At 40.0% G+C, this 20,785-nt stretch overlaps 1 protein-coding gene across 1 annotated transcript; it reads right to left on the bottom strand.

Moving 5' to 3' along the window:
• Nucleotides 1–9,508: 9,508 nt before the first annotated feature.
• On the bottom strand, nucleotides 9,509–15,916 carry slc25a28 (solute carrier family 25 member 28). The gene is made up of 4 exons (XM_054600109.1): nucleotides 15,323–15,916; nucleotides 12,699–12,927; nucleotides 11,889–11,945; nucleotides 9,509–11,465 (listed from the first exon to the last, which is right to left on the bottom strand). The coding sequence occupies exons 1-4, from the start codon at nucleotides 15,665–15,667 to the stop codon at nucleotides 10,921–10,923; spliced, it is 1,176 nt and encodes a 391-aa protein (XP_054456084.1). The 5' UTR covers nucleotides 15,668–15,916; the 3' UTR covers nucleotides 9,509–10,920.
• Nucleotides 15,917–20,785: the final 4,869 nt, after the last annotated feature.

The raw sequence follows: 20,785 nt of genomic DNA, 5'->3' as shown, positions 1-20,785 counted from the left end.
TCTCTCTACACACCTCCATCGAGAGGGATTCTCATCCCTGCTGTGTGAAACAGAGTGTCCAAAGTCTTTTAAGAGGCCAGCTTGTTGTCTTATTGTCACAACCCCAATTAAAACTTACTTTCACTCATCTGCTTGCAAACCTTGCAGTTCTGGTCCCGCCCCCCCTTCATCTGTGCAATAGTTTAACTAATCTGTGCCATGTTTTTAGTCTTTGGAGCCCCATTACGTTCCGCTCACATAATTAACTGAACAGCAAGAGGAATACATTTCACAAAGAGTTAGGAGAGAGACGCAGAGTGAAAAACATGTCCTAACCTTGAACCAATGCTCTATCTCTGGAGGTCTGGACACTCACACACACACAAGCCCAGAGTCCACCTGATACACACGGAGGGATACAATGTAATTTGGACTGATCCTCCCTGAAGCTGTTTGCCATGTTTTTTTAACATGTGTGTTGATAAGAAATTTACAATCTTCACCTGGACTGTCAGCGACTTTGCAGAGCAAATATACAATGGATTCATATCAATTATCGACATTAATAACAAAACAAAAAAAGAATGGCTCCAGTTTAGATCTCTGCTGCAAGCACCTGTCACTCGAGTTATTTCAGACAAGTGTGTAATGAAAACTTTTGAATTGGTGTGAACGCTATCATTGAATAAACAAATGGCTCACAGTTTTCACCAGACCAGTTTGTGCTGACTGGAGCTCGAAGGCATTGCTGTTAAGCCTATTTGACAGGAAGGGAAGACAGCTTCCTTTTCAAGATCAAGTTCAAAGGGCAGGAGGTCTGTTTCTTTCTTCAGTGTCCCTGACTGCACCTGTGTTGCTTCGACACACACACACACACACACACACACACACACACACACACACACACACACACACACACACACACACACACACACACACACACACACACACACACACACACACACACACACACACACACACTGCTTCCACCCCAAAAGACAACTTTTGCTTTGGTCTCAGGCCATGTGTGTAAACTGTGAGTGTGTCTTTGCACTTGCACACGTGCTGGATGTCTACTGAGGGAGTGTGTGTGTCTGTGTGTGTGTGTGTTATAAGTTGTGTTTGCAGCTCTCTGAAGTGCTTGTAAGAAGATTTTATGACCTCGCTTACCTTTCAAAGAATTTGTCACAACATTTGAGAGGGAATGTCAGAGGAGAGAAAGTGCTGGACACCTGCAGTCGTCTGTAACAATGCTGCAGTTCATCAGACACTGCCAAGACTTCACTCCCAAAGGCCCAAGGGATGATGTGCGTGCATGTGTGTATTTTGCTTTGAACATTAAACCAAGGTTGCCGAGGATTGGTGAGGCCTCCTTAGGCAACAAAGTCAGTTTAAATATTTCCTCTTTACAAACCAAGTGTGTTTTGCACACAGCTTTTCTCTCTTTTAATCCTCCACCGATTTTTCCCCTCTCGTAGGAGCATTGTTCCCCCCTTTGCCCTTCTTCATATTCTGGCCCATTAGCAATGGCATTTTACTATAAACACTTGGATTTATCGAGGAGCTTTCTATTCACTGCAAGTCTTGCGTGTTATTCTTTTATTGCATGAGAAGTGAGAAGGATCCTGTTTCAAACTCACACTCACGCCACAGTGACACACAACATCTCCACATTGTCCTGCGTTCTCTACAGGCTAAACATCACATATAAATGCTCATAATCAAAACAGCTGTTTTCTCTTCGGTTGCAGCTTTCTCCCACAGAGGAATTGCTGTGTGCTCGTGTATGTGAGTGTATGTGTGTGTCTGTGTGTTTTAGCAATCATCTTGTATCCTTGGTGGTGGTGGGAAGAATTTCTCCTCCCCAACTTGTTCTCTTAAGTGATGACAGGAGCCGTATCTCCCCCGCATCCTAATTCTCCGGAGCACGGCACTATGGGACTCATTCAAGCCACAACTGGCACAGTGGGTTGAAAATCTTTCTGCTATGTTGGCAGATCGTCCGTCACCAAGATTTTACATTTTGCTATGCTTCATAATTCAGTTACTGACATGGCAAAGCCTACAATTGCCCAATGCAGGACAAAGTTGCACAAGATCGTTATAAAGTCAATGCAAATTAGTCATCTGCACTCAATGTAGATTTTACTGACAAAGCTAACATTAGCTCTCTAACATTTGACCTGCAAGCATGAAGAGTAAAAGACAAAGGACAATGCGAACAAAATTTCTGACCCGACACTTCAAAATAATGTCTAATAATGATCCGAACCGGGAAGAAACATGATACTGGCAACGTCAGACTAAAGGACTATAAAGCCTTGGTTAGGTTAGCATAATCACATATTTCCGACTCTGTCTAAACTGCATGAATAACTTTGGAACAAAAAAATGTCCATGCACGCTTAATGAAACACAGTAACACATACACTTATGAAGTATTTGGCAATTAAGTTTAATATATCACTTGCCCCTGTAAAATTATTTGCAGCAGTTTCCTGTTTACATAATGGATTGCTTTTGTTGAACGGCCTTACAGACATTTTCTAGCTAGCACAAAACTAAAATCTTTACTAGTTAGGACATTTCATAGGTTTTTATTGGGCAAACCCATATAGTATCTCACTAGTTTGAAATTAGCTAGTAGCCACAAAGAATTTACACTAATACAGATTTACAAATAGCTGCAGCAACACAATCTAGATCTTCAAGGGCCCAAAAATTCCCAAGACTGTGTGTTAATATGAGTTTGCCAATCTGACAATCAGTAACATGCACTACTAAAGTCGACCAGGGACGGTTCCTTCATTTTAACATTTATATTGAGCCTGTCTTGTGGAGTGTCAAAATAAGCTATAAAGATGCTGCTGACAAATTTATTCTCATCATCACACACACTCGCTCTCGCTCTCTCTCTCTCTCTCTCTCTCTCTCTCTCTCAACCGAACAACCGCTAACATTGCAATATACCGATGGTAACCTTGACAGAGTTTACCAAGCACACAGACAGCTGACAACATCGCAGCTAAACTACTCACTAAGAAAGAGGCTGCATTAGTCCACAACAATACACATCGTGTCTGCTAACTCTGAAATGAACTGGGGGACTCAGTTGCCTGTTTTGCGTATGCACAGAAGCTGGCAATGAATTATGGATTTAACCCGGTGCATCGGTTATCCATGTGGCTGGGCAGCTTGTTAAGCACTTTAACCACTGCATCTCTGTATGCAAGGCACTTATCTTGTTGGTTAATGCTCAATGATGGGTCAACAAGAGGCGGCTACCTTCAGAAAATAAATTAACATCCCTAATGTATACATTTGTGTTTAATCAATTAAAATACCAAACTAAGGGGGAATCAGGGGACCACTTCTTGCAAGTTAGACTGACACTGAGTGAGGGGGGACAGCCCACATTTCTCATAATATCTCAAGAAAAGTTTTACAGAATGTCAGTTAAGAACAAAATCTAAACAAATGTCACCAGCAATAAATGTGTTTCATGTACTATCATGTACTTTTATGTACTATGCAGCAAAAAGCTTGTGTGCTCTACTCTCACTGGAGCCTTTCTGCTTGAGTTTCAGGTCTCTCTTCTTGTCTTGGCTTCGCTCCTCTCCTCCCCTCAAAACTGCTGTATCGGTCTAGAGTGTAAGAGACTTCAGCAGCCAAAGGGATTACAACAACAGCTCCTTTATCCAGCAGCACCCCCGAGGAGCGTGAGATCACAACCTGTATGTGTGTATCTCAGTGAGTTAGATGAAGAGCCTGTAATCACACCTCATCCATTAGCTGCTGGCAAGGATGGAATAAAGTGGACATTATGGCATAATCCTGTATCACTCTGTAATTCATGCTGAGTGGTCCAGTCATGATTTGGCTTAATGTATGGGGAGAGGTCTGACAAGAGACGCTACAAAAGAGGCATAAATATGGAACGCGTAAGAGAAGGCGAGCGGCTGAGGGAGAGTTGTTGTCGAGGACCTGAGTCCTTCAGGCGCTCGCATTCCTAAGTACCCTTTGGAGTGTGTGTGTTTGTGACCGTGTGTGTGTGTGAAATACACCCTTCCACAGGTGCTTGCTGTAAGGGGCTTTGACCGGAGGCTTGAGTTTCCAAAACATGGGCTAACAACAATACACAAGGGAGTGTATGCGTGTGTTTCTGCCAGACCTTCATCAACTTGTGAGAGTCTTCCTCACCAGAAAAGATGAATGCAGAGTGAGTGAGTGTGTGCGCGTGTGTGTGTTACTATCCAAAAAAGTCAGACAAGATGGCCTTGAAATAGCAATAATATTCGGTTTAGAAGAGAAAGGATTCCAGGTTTGCTTAGAGGGCTGCAGCCACGGATCTACACTACCACACAAACGGTATTATGCATAATACCCACACACCCACTGGGTAAACACTTGAGAGTAATTATGACTGACTGTAAAGTGTGCCGCTCTGACAGCAACAACTATGTTCTCGTTATGTGTATCTAATTAAAATCATCCATTGTTGTTTTTAATGGGTGTAATTGCTGTGAAAAGCTTGTTCTCATTATTGTAATGGCACACAATGTTATCATAATGGCAAATGTCTATTGGGAGATAAGAGGGCTGAAATGGTTTCAATGAATCTTCAAACCAGTATTTACTGTGTACATACAGAACCTCTTCACGGGCAAATCTCTCTCTGTTGAAAGACTTTACTGAGAGGTAAACAAAACAAAATAAAACTGCATGGTAAAATACATACGATATAACTAATCTGACCAAGTTACCTTGCAACACAAACTTTAGAAAAAAAAGAAATATTCACAAGGGGAAAAAATGGAGAAACTATGCCCAGAAAAGATCTCCAATGCAAACAACTGAATGTTTAACAGCTGCTGACCAGAACAGTAAAATGTATCATGGACAATGTTTATCATGGACAATGTTTATCACGGACAATGTTTATGAGACAGATTGGATAGATTGGCCTGTTTAACAAGAAACATTTGGACATGGAAAAACTTTTTAAAGCTATCTTTTATCGCTATTTTTTTTTTTTTTTAAATAACAATATTTCTTCAAGGTACATATAACTATATAGCTTTGTGATTGCTGTGCTATCTGTGAAGGGTTGAGCATGTTTGTGTACTTGTGTTTGATTATTTGTAGATGCACTACAAGCCTTGCAAATAAAAACTTTATAGAAAAATAAACACCAAAGACATTTTGACTTGTTATAGCATGCAAAAGAACAGGTTTTACTAATGACTTTAACTAATAGCTCAACTCCAATGAAGCATCTCAGCAAACTATCAGTGCTGTAGAATTGGCACACATACATGGAGAGCAGCTATTAGTCATGTTATTAATTACATCCTGCTATGTTAAAACATCAATGGGACTCAGAACTGATGACATCTGAAAAAACAAACAAATGTATTGGCATCCGTAGAAACTAAGGCTTCACCCGTTTCATCTGCCAAATAGGAAGCACTTTTGTCTGGGTGACAGAAAGGAATGACAGCAGTACACAGAGTTGTGCCTTGGCACCACTTATTTAATGCACAATGGAAGTTTTACAAGCAAACTATAGGAACAGGCATGTTTTTAACAGACTGTCCTGAGAATGGCTACCCCGCCTGACTTTTCAGCACCCAATGCAACAAATGTGGGAACAACAACATTGATTAAATGTCTGGGACTCTGAGCAGGAGACTGAATGAACACCTAAAGCAGAAAACTTCAGTTGTCTGTAAAAAGCTTACCAAAACTGGTCACATCATCGATTGGGAACAGGTCAAAGTCATCCACCAGGAGTCAGTGAGCGAGGAGGAACATAGCAGCCACATCTGACAGCAAAGGCCACTCTTAAACACACACATAAGATAAGATAAGATAAGATAATCCTTTATTAGTCCCGCAGCGGGGACATTTACATTACATTATTATACATTATGGTCTCCACTCAGATAGCACAGCAAACTACCAAGTTAGTTCCACACTTACAGTCATATAATGGCACCTGAGCCAGCTCCATCCGTTGATGAAAACACTATGATGTGGTTGAAACCTCCAGAAAAAGCTAGTAAGTGGAACTTTGAACCCCCAAAGTAAAGACTAAGCTTTCATCCTCAAATTCTGACTCTTCTTCTTGACTCGACACATTTGGAAGAGACAGATTTTTGAAGGTCTATGACAAGAAGCCACTCTCAGCTACTCTCTCTTTATCTTGTGTGTGTGTGTGTGTGTGTGTGTGTGTGTGTGTGTGTGTGTGTGTGTGTGTGTGTGTGTGTGTGTGTGTGTGTGTGTGTGTGTGTGTGTGTGTGTGTGTGTGTGTGTGTGTGTGTGTGCGTGTGGCGAAGGCAGAAAAAAACATTTGGACAGGACTGTGAAAATGTGGATAGGGTTAGGTATGCTGTTCCATGATTTTCCATGATCATCCTGATACCCCTAATCTACAAAGGTAACAGCGAAAAACAGCGAAATAAAATTGAATATTTATTTTACCTATAAATATTAGGCTACTCCCAGATCATGAGCATAGCAGACTTGCCACAATAGGCTCTAACATGCACTAGGCAGGCCTAACTCTGATCAGCTTCCAGCTGAGATGAACGGACTTAAACAACAAAGCCGAAGGGAAACCAAACAGACCTTAACTTAAGAAAAGAAGAAATATACCATAAAGCAGTTTACAATCTCACATGGCCTTGTCAAAGCAGACTGCTTTAACCGCTCTACTTGCAACATATAGAGACAAACAATACAATGACCGCATCATATTCATTATTAATGACCACGATATTTAAAAAGTAGCTTACCGTGGATGGCTTCCTGGGGAGACTCTGCTATCAACACAAGGCGCAGGCCGCGTGGCTTGGAGTTGGAAATGGAGATGATATAATCCAATAAATCTGACAGCTGACAACAAGTTCCAGACACAGTGTAGTCAAGTTTTTCTCGCGTTTTTGTTCCTGTTTGTTGTAAACAAAAACAAAAAAAGGTCTCTCTGTCTGCAAGATATCAGTGGAAGTTTTGCATTGACCCTTGGTGGGAAGTTATATCTTGGGGGGCAAAGTAACATAAGGACATTTCCCGATTTCTTATTTTGTTTTAGCTGCACAGTGAAAACAGAGCACTAGGCCTCCTGCTAGTTTCGCCTCCTTCATCCTCCTTTATCCTCCTTTATCCTTTGCATATTTGGTTCAACATGTTAATTGTACAACTTGGTAGCTGCCATTTTATTTATTTCTCAAAGTCGGAGTATTTATGAACCCGGATTCCTCCAAACACCGGTCAACAGGGAGCTCACACCACACAAACATTTTCAAACACCTGTCAAAGGTCAACACAGATCCTCCAGACTTTTAATTGGCTAGATACTTCTTCAGGAAACCAATCATATTCACATTCATTAAAAAGATACAACCATACAAAGTAGTGGGATGTAACAAAGTACATTTCTTCAAGTACTGTAGGCTACACTAATTTGTAGGTCTACTGTAGCCTAATGTTTCTTTAGTACTTTCATTTTAAGATTCTTTGTACTTCTTTACCACTACATTTATTTGATAACATTATTACTTTGCATATTAAGATAATTAATATAAAATATAAACAAACCAATAAATGATGTTGTAAGATTATGGATAGGTATCACCTTTACCAGCTGCATAATTAAAGTGACACAGTTATGCATCAATATCTGCAATTCAGTTGGCCTATTATGAGTATTCTGAAATGGGCCATTCTGCTTAATTACTACTTTTACTTTTGAGAGGCCACTTAAGGTGGTAAACATTTGATTCTAATATTTTTGTACTTGTACTAAAGAATAAGTTTGAATGCAGGACTTTTACTTGTAACAGAGTAGTTTTATACTGGCGTATTATTAACTAAAAGATTGAGTACTTTGTGCATTACTGCAGACAAAAACAAATCCCTATTTGATTGGGTAGGCCTGTGGTCAATCTGGCAAGGCCTTGGCTACACGCCTGACACACAGATACCCACACACATACAGACACAGACGCTCTTACACAAACAGAGACAGAAAGAGGCAAATGACCAGACTCCATAGTTTACTCCTCTCGGACTGCTGAGATTTGGACCAGACAGGCTCAGTCCCAGTCTCCCACACAGACAGACAGACAGACAGAGAAATGAAAAGCAGACGAAAGTCACCTTAGAAATACATGTGACATCCAGTTTCTACTTGTTGTCCCTCTGAATCTGTTTCACAGTATTTCTATACACATGGAATTTAAACCCATACCTTTTCCGACTCCTGTAAAGCCTTTTAATCAGTCTCTTGTGAGTTGCATTACTGGGGACCCACTGGGAAAACTTCTGCAGCATCAGTAGAGGAAAGAGAGACACAAATACACCATTCTAACATGAGAGGCCACACATACTGTACATGCATAGATAGTGGGAGAGAGAGCTTCAGATATGGTTCATTAACACACCCTGTTTGAACAGGTGTCTGCCTGACAAGCATGGGTATGATTGTGTGTGTGTATGTAGAGGCTGAACTGGTGGAGCTGTCACTCCTCACCACACTGTAAAAGCAGAAAACCTTCTGCTATGAAACTGATGCGTCACCAGATTCTTTGTAAAGGATCTTGGTGTTGGTATAGTCCTATAGGGAGACCATAAAGGCAGGCAATCCTTTTTTTATTTGAAATCAAATTTACCATACTTAAAACAATCATCAGTTTATCGTGTCATTTTGTACACAGGTAAAAATCATTAATGGAATATTCTAAGGATGATACTTTCAAATGTGATTGTCTCTGGTCAAATTATGTTGTGGACTCATTGCATTGACAGGTGATGGAGGTAATTTCAGAAAATACATGCATCATATGCCATCCATCAACATGGATTATGAATTTATAATCATGACAGTTAAGAGTTCTTACAGTTTTTCTATGACTCTAACACAATTTTATTCCAATTCCAATCACCTCTGATGCTTCTCTGGTCTCACAGATCACTCTAAAAGTTTGTCTTTTTAACTGTCCTAAGGGTATAGAGGCCTGCTAGCGCCAGATGTCATGACAGAATAGGAGGATAGTTAATGGTTTAAATATATTTTTCGGCACTAATTAAGTTTTTCAATATCCAATATCCATGTTTTACTTTCTAAGGTTATCAAAGTTGACTTTATCATACATCATTTGCTGAAAACCTGTCTGTTTGTATGCAGGCTGTGTCCACAAGTTCAAATTGTGTTTTCAGTCTTCAGGGTCAAAGTTGCAATCTGCACCTGTGTTCAAGACTAAACAACTGTACCTGCCTCAAACTAAAAATAAATACCTGAAAACACAGACAAACTCGCTATGGGTTTCTGGCAGATGTGGCTTAGGGCACCCATTACCGTTGGTTTCCATTCACCAAGAAAACAAAGACTTAAGAACTTGTATACACACCCAGATTATGGCAATATGGACTTGTTGTTTCTGCAATGACTGATGAATAGGCAAAAGTAGTCTAAATCATCTTCCCATAGCAAAGTAACCAGAGACACTTAAAGAAATCAAAAGATGTCTCCCATCATTTATGAGCAGTGAGTAGAGCCCCACTTCTCAGTCTTTATTCAACGAGTGCAATTCAGTGTCGGAAACAATCAGACATCAATCAATAAGAATGACAGCTTCCATTTATGTGTACTCAATGGGGGTACAGATACATATCTTGTGGTATACTGAACTCCTTTTGGGCACAGTACAATGAACACAGCCTTTGCTGTAAAGCACAGATATTGAATGTCAGTAGTTCACAAGCTGAAAACAAGATGATAGCTTTAGTTAATGGACAGAAATGGCCATTTTTATGTTGCCCTGGTTAGTTCTGCCAACCATGTACACAAGGCATTAATGGTGTGTATTTGGATGATCACAGGTGGATTAAATGCATAAACGGAGGGAAACTAAAAGGGAAAGTTTAAAGCAATTTATTTGCTGGAAATAAAATACCATTTAAGGAATCAAAATCATTAAAAATAAATTAAACACACTCATCAGAATCCCCATAGCTACTGAATATTTGCATTTTATGCCCAATGAAATTATGTGGAAAAAAAATTCTTAGACTTCAACATTTAAAAGTGGGACAAAAAATAATCATTATTCCCTTAACTGCCAAAAGAAAAAAAGAAAAAGGGAACCCCAAATCTGGTCAATAGTACCTTTTGTTAATCATTGAAATCATCAAATTCAAAACTACTGGACTACATTTTGTGATGATCTTATCTTTTGCTCTCAACTTTGAGTTGCCATGTTGGAAGGGTCTCATTGCACCACAACAGAGGTATCTGGAAACAGATCCATGCCAGGAAATTAATGTGTGCAACAAAATGTTGTCCGCCAGGAACAATTTGCCTTTGATTTTCTAAATTGCTCAAACACTTTTAAATTGGATCAAATCGATAATGTATTTCATAAAAGAAAATAGTTAGTGAACTTGACTTGGTGAGATAGAAGTGTTTATTGATTAATCCAGAGAGGGATCTTGATCCTGGGGGGGGGGGGGGTTCTAGGACAGCAAAACTTATGAAACTACAAGGGAGTTAACAGGGTAGCACTACTGCCCTCTGCTGCCTACCTTTCCAACTCAAAACTTGTGCGCTCCTGACATTATCCTCAGCTTGGACAAATGTAGTGGTCAATAGAATAGCTTGAAAGATTAAATCTCGAATGATTAACTACTTCTTTAATACTATGTAAATGTTTCTTCTAGAGTAGATGAACAACATAACTCAAACCACACCTAGTCTTGAATTAGCTTAGCAGAAATTTAACTACTCAAATTGTCTTTGAAGAGGTCTTTCTTATCTACTATGTCTGAAAAGTAATGGACAACTGAGGTGGATTTTAGTCAGATTCTATGTGCGTATTGACTTAATCTTCTCCTCACAGGGAGGACAGAACAATGTAAGAGGAGAGTGAACCAAAGAGATATCTAGATCTCAGCCTCCATGTGCTGCGCTTTCCTCTTGTTGTGCTGGTGCTTGGTGAGTCCATACTTGAAGAACTCATAGACCGACCAGCTGATGGCTGTGGAGGGCACCTGGTAGATGATCCTCGCCTGGACTCCCTTGAAGAAGCCCTGCAGGCCGCCCAGCCTGTAAACAGTCCTGAAGGCGTGGGCCAGGCCTGAGATGTGTCTGTGGGCTCCTTGGCCTTGGGAGCTGAGGGCTAGAGACTCCTGGGTGTTGAGCAGGGTCTTGCAGACGTCCAGAGGTGTGGTGGCCGCAGCCGCGATGGCACCCGCCAAAGCTCCGGACAACATGTGGGATGAGGGGTTGTACTGTCTTTGGGGGTTGAGCAGCTCCTGAAGATACTCATAGGTCATGAAGTGGAGCGCCTGGAAGGGCACGTTCATGGTGAGCTGGGTGGTGTAGCTGCGGTAGAACGCAGCAGGGCCCTCTTTCTGCCACACGGCGCGTACACAGTCCTTCACGCCGCGGTAGGGCGAATTATACATCTGCATGCGCTGCTTCACAACTAGGGACAGTCGGGTAGATGTATTGATGGAGGAGAAGGGTGTCCAGGGTTTTGCAGAACCAAGATGGCAAAGATAGAAAAAGAAAGAAAGATATTGGTGAGCTACCGCCTTCTGTAATTTCAATAAAACACACAGAGATGTAGTGTATCGCTTTAAAAGGCATTCGCCCAAACAGCTGCACCCCATCTAACAGCTGCAAACAAGGATTCTGACCAGTGTCCTTCTACTGACATGTTTGGGCAGGTGGACTTCAGGCAGCTGTGTGAAAGTCAATATGTGAGACTGCAGGGTTAAGGCCAACTTTTGAAGAGGGTTGGCCATGGCGGGGCACCTGTAGGTTTCTTCACTGAAATGTGTTTATGCACTTTTGTTTTCAGAGCGAAAATTGTAGTAATTCTGGAACTGTAAAATGTTGCCCTTACCTTCAGTTGGGTTCATGATTGCATCGTGAAGCAGTGTGGCCGCACACCCAGCTGTTCCTGAAACAAATACATACTGGAAATGAATACACAGTGAGATAATCATGGAGAATACAGAAGGAGAATAGAGGAGACTAATCTGCAGTAAAGAGGCATAGAAATTAGAAGCCTTTACTGCATTATTCCTAAAAGCTGCAGATGTCATGCTCAAAACAAGATTTGCACAGGTGTTAACTAGAGAATGTGTCTGACTGAATTCAAGTCGCCAAACCTGAGCAAAGGGAGACACCTGGTGGACAAAGCAGTTCATTGCTCTTTTTAAGAGATAAAAACAAAACCCAAGAAGCTTTAAAAAGACAGGACCACCAGAGGAGAGAGAAGATGAGATGGGAGAAAGAGGACTTACCCAGCCTCCCACTAAACTGGAAAAGAAGGAAGAGGGAGAGAGAGAGAGTAGGGAGAACAAGGAATAAGGAAATTGTTGACATTCAGAGCAAGGTTTGCAAATTCAATCTTTGGTTGAATCTCTTTCTGTTTTGTAGTCAAGGTGACAACAGATCAACAGCTGATTCTGGCACTTCCTTACAATGTACAACTGGAGCTATGAAAAGGCTCTATTCAATTTGACGGCCTGCCACGGGTTTTTAGAACCGGTTAGGGCATGTCTGCCCTACACACGGATTAGGCTGAGTAAGCAGCTTCATAGAGATCTCTCTGATAGTGGCTGGCATTAGGGTTCTCAAAGTAAAGATAGCCATACATGATCTGTACATGTCATGGTTAATGTGTGAATATATGTTTGTTTTATGGTACCATTAGCCAAATGACTGTTAGCCCCTGGGTGAATGACATCACTTAGAGTCTTTTTGAGTTTCTCATAGCTGGCAAAATAGAGGGCATGGGCAGGTCCCGCCCCAACTGCGGTCGCATTCAGCCCTCTCATCGGCCGCCAGACTCCCTCAGTGGCAACAATTCGGCGAAGAGCATCCATCACATTCCTGTAGCGGGCTGCGGGGTCAGGCTGGAGGCTCTGCATGCGTGTCTGAAAAGAGGAAAAGGTGGAATGTAGCAAAGTTCAAAGTCAACAGTGGGCTCTCTTCCCATCCACCAGGGCTAGGTATTAAGTTAAGCAATATGTTCACTGAATTTGATTAAATGAAATATAATGTAATTCAGTCATTTTAGTCTTATAATATGTCTTCCTAATATCGCAAAGAATAGCACATCAATCAAAAGAGTCCTAAATAGATTGCAGTGTGAATAAGGGGTCAAATAGGGGAAATTCGACATTGTGTGGGGTGAACATACATAATTGAATAGAAGGAAGTATGGAGTTACAACTCCAAGGTCACAAGGGGACATAAACTGACTTCCTGTAAGCCTCTTATCCCACTAACCCTGAGGCCCACCTTTCTCTCTTCCTCTTAACACGGACACATGCAAACTAAGATTAATGAGAAGATCATAAAAACATTACTGAAAGGACAAGTGCAAGGGATCAGTGTTTCAGTCACCTGCTATTTGCTATTTAGAGAGGGTTGCCTGGGGTTGAACTGGGTGAGTGCGTCTGTCTCTGAGGAACTGGCAGCGCCATAATTGCTGAATACCAAACTTCCAGCTGAATGGACAAACTTCCACCCCACTGTATGCATCTGTCTGCATGTAGTGCTCTATCAAAGCTGTGGCCTCATGTCACTCTATACTACAGCTGTGGAATTCAGGGCTCAAAGAAAGCTAGCTAGCTGTATATGCATATGCATGTCCTGTTGAATGATGGTAAAGGAAAAGAGACTGTTATTGCAATACTGGCTTCCATATTATTTGGTACCCCCTACAAATGCATGCATGGAGGTCTTGCATTGGTCAGTGACAAACATACCATAGGTTAACACACTGACTCAGTGTGTTAACCTATGGTATGTTTGCACACCTAGAAAGCAATGACCTTTGTGCTTAACCCAAACACTACCACTGTTTGGAGGAAGCCCTGAAGACTGGTTTCTTTCAATGACAAATTCAATCAAATTGAAAATCCAGTCAAGTGTGCTGTACAATACAACTCTGGCAGGCCTACAAATGCAACACGCTTTTTGAAATCCACAACCAATTACTGGGATTTGGGAAACATTAAGGGCAAACGACAGCCTACTCTAAACTATAATTACACAACAATCTCTTAAGTGAGAGGCTTATTGTACAGGAGGAAAAGTCTTTATTTGGTGTAAGGGGAAAAACAGCTAAAAACATAAACCTAAATTAAAAAAAGGGATACGTTAGATGCTTTTCTGAGAATTTTTTTCTTTCAAAAATATTTTTTTCTCTGCATCAATGTGTGGCTGTGTATGTAGACTTCATTTTGCTGAGTCACAATGCCCCCAATCTCCCACTGCTTGCTGGGAAAGAAGATGAGATGCAACGGTGGTGTAGCAGAGACTGTGTCCATGAGAAGGTTCTGTAAACATTGGTCTTGTCCAGGTTCAGGGCTGGACCGGCTGCAACAGTTAGACTAGAGGTGTAAGAGACATGGATGAAGCATGGGTGTATGTACAGCTTTACAGTCTGACACTGGCAGCTGTCTATACTAAGCTCATCGCCTCATCGCCTCATCTCAACCCCGTGCCGGCCTGTGTTATACAATGCTCACTGCTGCATGGCCCTATCTGTAGGAGTGACCTCCTGGAGCAATAGGTCATGCCTCCATAACTGTGTTTAAGATTTAAAAAAAAAAAAGACAAAATAAACACTCACATAACAAAGAAGACCACATGATATGAACTGTCCCTGTGAGGCTGCATGACTCGCATGTGATCAAAAGTCCTTTGCAAAGACTTAGTTATAGTGTATTACGCAACAAACCTGCTTCCACAGTGTATACAACTACCAAACTTTGTTTTTGCAAAGTATAAACAACAACATGTAACCCACCCCCTGTGATTTTTGGCCTCCCAACTTGTTTCTCTTATTAATGCAACTAGAAATAGTTAGTTAACTAACATTTGATTTGCTTACACAACACATGCACATTAATTAACTGCAGCAAATTGATTTGAGGATATTTGTTTGTTACCAAATGAGCTCCCATGTTTGACCCAATGCTAAATGTTTTCATAACTGCTAGCCTGCAGCTAACGATAGTAGCTGCTTAATGTATAATAGCATGCTAACAGGTTAGCCATGCAGGGATGTGCACCGCTGACTGCACAGACTGACCTTGTCCCCACAGCCGTCAGCGCTGCGGCGTGTTTAGGTCAGCGAGCTAATAAGCTATGCTAACACACACACACACAGACACACACACACACACACACACACACAGACACACACACACACTCACACGTTGTTCTGCACGAACCACCCGTGCAGAACAACACTACAGATCAACAAAAGCATTGAACATGCATGCAAAAGCTGTGGGGTCAGCGTGTTAGCAATGCTACCTTGACACAGTCGATGGGGAACATGAGGCAATGCTCCATGATCCCGGCCACGGCTCCAGCCAACATGTGGGTGCTGGTGGAGGCTCCCTGTGGCAAACCCTCATAGTCCGGCTCAGTGTCCTCCGCTTGTGCATCTTGTGCACTGCGGATGAAATCAACAGTCTGCAGCTCCGTTTCCCCTCCGATCCTGGGTGTCAGGCTTCCCACGATACTTTCAGAAACTCCCCAGAATCTGACCCCGAGCCACCGAACTTCTGCCCCGGCAGATGCACCAGCAACCCCGGGATCATTTCCTGCAGTCTCCGCTGTCATCCGACGCCTCCTCACAAATCCATCTGCTTCCATGAGAAACCAAGTATTTTGGGGCGTCTTGTGGGTGGCTTCGGTTCCTAAAGTTTCACATTCCCGTCGGGTGGTATCACAGCGTCCTGGGTGCTACACCATTCCCTCCCCGCCTCTTTACTCACCCAGCCAGAGCCACGCAAGGGAGGCCGTGGCGGACAAACACACACAGAGATGCACAACAGGCCGCAATGAGGAAGTGATCTCTGATTGGTTACTACGGCGCAGTCCTACTTCCGCTATTGGCTGATAGATGTGCCACTCATGATCGAACCCTGTCTGTGAAAGCTTCCATACCTGGAGGTCACTGCAGGTCATTATACAAGCCTGTAGTTACATATGTTTACACTTGAGTTGTCACTTACAATTCTACTATAATAATTGCTGCTGTTATTATAAATAATTTTTCCTTCGTTACTCTGCTTTCTACTCTTATTATATGAATCATTTATGTCATATACATTGAATGTTTGCATTCGTATTAGTTTGTTGCACTTATTGTATTCGTATTAGTTTGTTGCACTTATTGTTTTCGTAGTAATTTGCTTCTGCACTATACTTTTGCTCTGGTATATGCTTTTAGATGCTTGTTTAAGAAAGGAGATGCACTTATGACTTCTGGTGACTAGTAGTTCTCTTGAATACCTATGTTGAACACACTTATTGTAAGTCACTTTGGATAAAAGCGTCTGCTAAATGACTGTAATGTAATGTAATGTAATGTAATGTAATGTAATATGTGTTGTATCTCTGTTATGCTGTTCATTCTGTACACATGACATCTATTGCATTCTGTCCATCCTGGGAGAAGGATCCCTCCTCTGTCGCTCTCCTGTAGGTTTCTTCCTTTTTTCTCCCTGTTAAAGGTTTTTTTTAGGGGAGTTTTTCCTGTGCCGATGTGAGGGCTCCGGGACAGAGGATGTCGCATGTGTACAGATTGTAAAGCCCTCTGAGGCAAATTTGTAATTTGTGATTCTGGGCTATACAAAATAAATTGAATTGAATTGAATTGAACTTAGTTCTACTTTTCTAGTCTCATTTACAGTGTTGAGCCATTGTTGCATATCCGTGAAACTAACATTTTGAGTTCACATGATGGAGCCCACTGGAAACCCAATCTGAAATCTTTTCCACAAGAAAATTTAATTTGCATCTGCATGTGTAACTTACTATAAAGACATGTGGCTGACCACAGAAGACTGTTTGATATACCTTATTCACTATTGTTCTGAGCCAGCTTGATAGGCCACAGCGCTTGATCAGTTTTTTTAAATTAATGAATTCCTCAACAGATGAATGTGTGAATTAATGTCTATGATTCGGCCCACTGATTTTCAAACCAATAATCTTTCTCACTCTGTTTTCCTCTATCAGTGATACACAAATAATTTAAACTGGTTTGCTTACTTTAGCACGACAAAACTTCAAATGTGTTTTTTAATATATAGTAATAATTTGTTCCGACTAAGGAAAATAACAATTTCAGTTATAAAGATTCTACCTTCTAAGTTCTTTATTATATGTATATATATATTATATATATATACTTACAATAATATATGTCATCAGAAATGTTTATTGTTATATATATATTATATATATATATAACTGATGACATAATATATGAGTAGGCTAACTTATGCCACATCAAGTGAAAAACATTTATACGTTAAGATATGAATACAAAAATTGCATGTAATGTTTGTGCTTGACTTGACAATCTTGGTATCACAATAAAATATTAGGATCTGGTTTTGATCAGTGTACGGCTGCATCCTTAAAATTACTTTCATTATCATTTTTTCTGTCAATATGTTTTTGATTAACAGCTGAGACTATAACATCGAACAAAAAAGGCCCATCAACAATGAACCAGCAATTTGGGGGATTTTTTTCTTGATAAATTACTTCAACAATCTATAGATTTTAAAAATTATTGGTAGTTCATTTTTGGTTGAAGGCATTAGACATTAATAGACTAATTGTTTCAACACAGTCTTCACAATACATTATTAGACACACATTTTTCCTCATCACACTGTAAATGATGGACATTAAACCTGACTGAATTTAGGCTTTTCCTAGTACTACAGACCTTCAAATAGATTTCCTCCATTTAGACCAACAACGTTTTATTACACATGGAAAATTATTCTCACAAGCTCATCACAGCTAAAATACATGTATCTTATTTTCTATTAACATTTTCTTCAGGAAACATGACACAGTACATTTTGTACAGTGTCTTTCTATATTTATTGTGTTTGCTCGTCGAGTTAATTGATATGACCCCTTGACTATATCTATATTTTTTTATGATCTGCTATGAGACAGTAGCTTATATTAAATATGCTAAGAGCTCCAGGTCTAACATCCACCCCTGAATATCTGTGTCTGGAGGAGAAGGCTTTTTGGGGGGGTTTTTTCTCCAGAAAATGAGGTAATTGTGTTTTGGTGCGGCACTTTTATAACATAATTGAATTTTCTCCTTTATTGCCTGGGAGAGCCTTCGAGGGCTGTAGTGTTGAATTTCTGCCGACAAAGGGGAATGAAGTGTTAATTTCTGCTTACAAGAACAAAATCTCATGCTTCTGATTTGGTTATGGTTGATTGGCTGTTGTCCGCAGACGTTCCTTAAAGGAAAACCAAGCAGACAGTATATCAGGATAATTTCTCTTCCCTGAAACTAATGCTTCTCTAATACACCAAGGGAGAGGCCAGTTAGGTCTAGCAGGAAACTCTAGATCAACATAACACCTCATTTCATTCCCTCTGCCAAGAGAGTGCACAATCTATACAGGCCTCTGGAATTATTTTACACTGTCTAAGCAAAACATAGTCAAAAATCCACATTATATGGATAAGATGAGAAGATAACTGGATTCTGTTCTGCTGTGTTTGGTCATTTTGGTACCAATTAATACCGTCTTTCCTCAGATCCCAATAGACAATATCCTTCTCTGTCTACTCCCTGGACTGCTGCTCAGGCCCACAGATGATCTATGGCCTCTTATCTTATTAATGCATGGTAAGTGAACCACTAGGCCAATATGACATCTTCAAAAGCAGCACTAAAAAAACATTCTTGGTTAAGAGCTCATCTTAAAACTCTTAAGGTGGGCCCTTACTGTGAGATGTCAGGAGCCTGACCCCAAACCAGCTGAGAGAGAGAGAGATGCACCTTTTTTTTTATTATTATTATACATTTTTTTTAATATACTTTGATATATGTATATTGTAAACAAACACCTTCACAAACAAGTCACATGTTTTGTGGAGTTAAACATTTTGGTCCCACTGATTCTGACATCACATATAAAAAATTTTACATCCCCAAGATTGAAAAAGAGTAATCTCAGATAGTCTGGAAGTTAATGCAGTCATTGAGGTATTTTTGTTCATAAATTGATTGCCCATCTCTTCAGCCATATTTTAAACTACACGCACACAAAAATTAGAAGTGTTATGTGAAATGAGTGAATATATTTTACGGAAATGTGTAATATCATTACTAAAAGCCAATGATGCAACTTTAACTTTGATGTTTTGTATGAGCTGTTTGTGGAAAACCATGACAGGGCTCTGGAGCTGTATTAAATGGAACAACTATGCCACCAAGTGGACTGCTGAATGATGACAGTCATTAAGATAGATGGATGGATGGATGGATGGATGGATGGATGGATGGATGGATGGATAGATAGATAGATAGATAGATAGATAGATAGATAGATAGATAGATAGATAGATAACATTATAATCCAACAAATATGACAATGTAAAACTTCACTGTGGGCCTCCTGTTTGTTGAAAAACAGTTTATTCATTTGAACAATGAACATAGAGGAAAGAAAAAGGGCAGGTGAGTGGGCACGTGTAGATTGGAATAGGATCTAATTAATCTAGCCTTTTCTTAATCGCTGAGGTTGCATCCAATAGCTCAAAAAATCCATTCCCGCTTTAAAATTAACAGTTCAGTCACATCCAACTCCACATGTGGGATACACTCATTCTAAATCCATATAACAACTTGCAAGTACATGTTTAATTCCCGTCCACAAGTCCACCAGAAAATTGCAGTCCCGCCAACCTCTACTTCGAAAAACAGTCAAATCAGCCCAACGTTGTTTTGCGGAACGCGTATATACTAGACATTACGGTAAGAGCGTAAAAGAACTGACTTCAAAACAAGAGCAACATTCCGGTGAACGTGATAGGACATGTCACATTTATTCAAACTGTCAGTAAATAAGTCTGTCAATAATAGACGAATTGATTAATACTTAAAAACACAAATGAATAAATATATAAATAAATGAAACAAAATGAATTAATAAAACAATATACATTTAATGAATGATAACCTATAATCACAATAATAATCACCGCACGCAAACTGTATTTCAAGGAAAAATTGAATTCCAATTGTGTGAATACTTAAATATATTCAAATATATTAATAAAGAATACATTTCCAAAGACCATTATGACTTCAAAATGACAATACACTACATCAAATTCATAAATTTCAAGGTTACACTAAGTGACTAGTTTCACTTGGGATTGATAGCAGACCACCTAAGAGATTATCAGGACTTTCTTACGCAGAATTTCAGTATAAAAGCCCTTATAAATCTCATTCATGAGCTAATTTCCCTCTAATTTCAGATTATAATTATAAAGAAATAGTTTATTGTCATTTACACATTGATAATGATAGCAGACAACCTCATAATGTGAATGAATGAGATTTTCAAAAAGCTTTTATTTTGAAATTCTACACCAGAGTGACACCCTGATGTGTTCTGCTTTTAATATCAAGGGAAATTACTTTTAGATTTAAGACCATTTCCTTTTAAACCTAATCTGATATTACAGGTAAATTGGCTCATGAATGTGATTTTAAAGGGCTTTAATTTTGAAATTCATGACACCTTGAGGTGGTCTGCTATTAATCTGAAATGAAATTGATTTGTAACTATAGCCAATTTATTTTTTTAATTGTATCTGAAATAAGAGGGAAATTAACTAATGAATTAAATGTTTAAGGTTTTTAACTTTGAAATTCTACATCAGAATGTCCCGATTTGGAAGAGGTACCTTCCGAAGTGGTCTGCTAGC

The sequence above is a fragment of the Anoplopoma fimbria genome, chromosome 6, assembly GCF_027596085.1.
Source record: "Anoplopoma fimbria isolate UVic2021 breed Golden Eagle Sablefish chromosome 6, Afim_UVic_2022, whole genome shotgun sequence".
Lineage (NCBI taxonomy): Eukaryota > Metazoa > Chordata > Actinopteri > Perciformes > Anoplopomatidae > Anoplopoma > Anoplopoma fimbria.
This window is presented reverse-complemented; position numbering and strand designations above follow the sequence as displayed.